Source organism: Solanum dulcamara, chromosome 6 (assembly GCF_947179165.1).
Source record: "Solanum dulcamara chromosome 6, daSolDulc1.2, whole genome shotgun sequence".
In the NCBI taxonomy this organism is placed as follows: Eukaryota; Viridiplantae; Streptophyta; class Magnoliopsida; order Solanales; family Solanaceae; genus Solanum; species Solanum dulcamara.
The window spans coordinates 67,231,277-67,233,886 of NC_077242.1; the positions used below are offsets into that span (position 1 = coordinate 67,231,277).

The 2,610-nt window shown below is 31.4% G+C and overlaps 1 protein-coding gene across 1 annotated transcript; it reads left to right on the forward strand.

Annotated features, from left to right (window-relative positions):
• The first annotated feature begins 826 nt into the window (after window positions 1-826).
• Window positions 827-1,440, forward strand: LOC129893038 (defensin D1-like). Its single transcript, XM_055968528.1, has 2 exons — window positions 827-913; window positions 1,072-1,440. The coding sequence occupies exons 1-2, from the start codon at window positions 853-855 to the stop codon at window positions 1,272-1,274; spliced, it is 264 nt and encodes an 87-aa protein (XP_055824503.1). The 5' UTR covers window positions 827-852; the 3' UTR covers window positions 1,275-1,440.
• The last annotated feature ends 1,170 nt before the right edge of the window (window positions 1,441-2,610 follow it).

Here is a 2,610-nt window from a genome sequence, read left to right on the forward strand (position 1 = left end):
TCCACATAATTATCTCTTATTAATTGTGATCTAAATAAAAATAATTGTAAAGTATATAATTGAAACTAATTTTAAATAAATAGGGATGTGTTAAGATCTGAAAATAAAATGTTATACGTTGAACATCTTTAAAACTATATTTACAACTTGAAATACCGACTCTTAAATACATTTATGGCGTAAATTATTAGGAATATTTGCACACAATATTCAAAATTATTCTTGGAAATTAGCAGTCAGTCTAAAGAGGGCTTTGAGTGACAAAAAATGATCAACAAAAGAGCTTGTTCATGTTTTTTTTTTACTTTTTTGAACAAGGAGTTTCTTCCAAAAAAAATAAATAATTAATGTGCTGTTAGATTCTGCAATTACATTCTTGTTTGATATTTATAAAGCTCGATTCTTCTGTATAACATGTATATGGTGACATCATAAATAGGCACTTAGTCGAATGACAGTAGCTAAATGAACATTTTCTCAAAATTCCATCATATATTTAAACATTTTTACGTTGTTAAAATAACATGTATTTACACAAATGGATTGTGACCTCAGAAAAACAATTTGTGGAGATACAGAATTGATCAATTAGTAGAAGACTTTATGATTCAAATGGCTCTTTGATCAATTCAAATTCTTTTCAATTAAAGAAATGCTAATTGTGCTGGACTAATTCTTTGTACTTGATGTGTCCTTTAAATTATCCATCATATAATTAATGAAGCAAACATCCAACGTAATCATTGAACAAATCAAATGGAATTAAGTTGACAACATGAGTTTCCAACAATATAAATACCACCATTTAAATTCTTTGTTTCCTCAGCAAGAAATACACGAAAAATAACAGCTATGGCAAAGCATACTATTTTTCTCGCCCTTCTCTTCTGCATCTTCCTTGTTGCTGCAACTGGTGAGTCAAGAATAAATGACATGATTTCTTTAAGATTACGAATTGTTAAAATTTTTATTTTTATTAAATTTTTTGATAAGTCAAACATGTCCAATAAAATGAAATGGAGGCAGTGTTAATAGGAGATTTTTACAATATTTATTTTCTCATTCTTGCAGAAATACAAATGGCAGAAGGCAAATATTGTTGGAAAAAAAGTGACAAGTGGAATGGGCCTTGTCAATACTCTTACAAATGTAGTCATCATTGCAAGCACTACTATGGAGCTAAATATGGTATCTGTAAGAAGTACAAACCATGGGGTCACAAATATTACTGGGCAAAGTATGCTTGCTACTGCTACTCACCTTGCCACTACTAAAAAACTTTAAGTGTCTCATGGCTTGGCTTTGACTATGTAGACAAACAAAAAGATACCTATTTTATGTGTGTAACAATGTAATAAGGCTGATTTATGAGTGTAATCAGTTTAGTCAAGCTTTGCGTGATGAGCAATTATATTGTATGCCTTTCTATTATTAATTGATGTGAACTATGATATTTATCTATATAAGTATATTTTGCATGTGTAAATTTCACGATCCGATTTTTTAAGTCATGATGGTGCCTACTATGACCCTCTGGTAGGCAAGCCGACTCATATTCCAAAACTGTGAGTAACGGGATGTCAGTGCTGAAGACCAAAAATTTAAGCTAAAAAAATAATGACATAACGAGAACACAAATGAAAAGCAGAAAAAGAAAATCAAAATATATACAAACCAAAAGATCCCTCCCAGAACCTGGATGTCACATTTACAGAGCTACTACAAAATTAGTACAAGTCCTAAAAGTGGACCACAGAAACAAGACTGTTTCGAAGAGCAAAAGACAGACAATAAATTCACTACAAACGTGAAAATAAATACATACAAATCACAATCGCAAGTGCTCTTAGGACTTCAAGCAAGGAGAAATTTTCTATGAAGACATATCACCATAAGAATTAAAAGACGGTTTGACCACAAACGATACCAAACAGTTCACATCTCACAAAATAAAATACGTGCTACAATTTTCTTTTCAAACTTCGGAGACAAATGAAAATGTTGATGTCCAAATAGTCAGGGTTTACCCAAATGAATACATCTCTTAACTTGAATAAATTGCATAACTTTAGGTCCATTTTGGTTAGTGAGATCTTCTTGGGAGTATTGTTTAACCATTGGGCACATAAAATTGCACCGCCAAAAAGAACTTAATAAATGTGTGGACTTATCGATTGAAACAAATATTAAAAAATATATAACATTTATTAATGTAATGATCTTCGAGGTCATTTTTGTATTTTTGCGTGTTTTTACTGTTTTGTCCCACTCTGTAGCTTCCTTGTAGCTTTTGTATGATGTTGGGTTGGGTGGCATACTTCCCAAGGAGTTTGGATAAGTTTTGCACGAGTTTTGCCCTTTCTGAGGCTTTTATAGTAAAAGAGTTGACTTTAGTCAATATCCCGTGATTCTGATGTCATTTTAGAATTTTGATAGTTGCATCAGTTTCAAAAAGGTCCTTTTGGTCTAGTAGGATAATTGGTTTGGATTTCGAGGATTTTGTTTTGAGTTTGTGTCATTAGGCAATTTAACAACGAAGTTTATCCAAAGTTTAACTTGTAACAACCCCTAAAATGTTGTATGTCGGTATTTCAATTCTCGACGAAAATA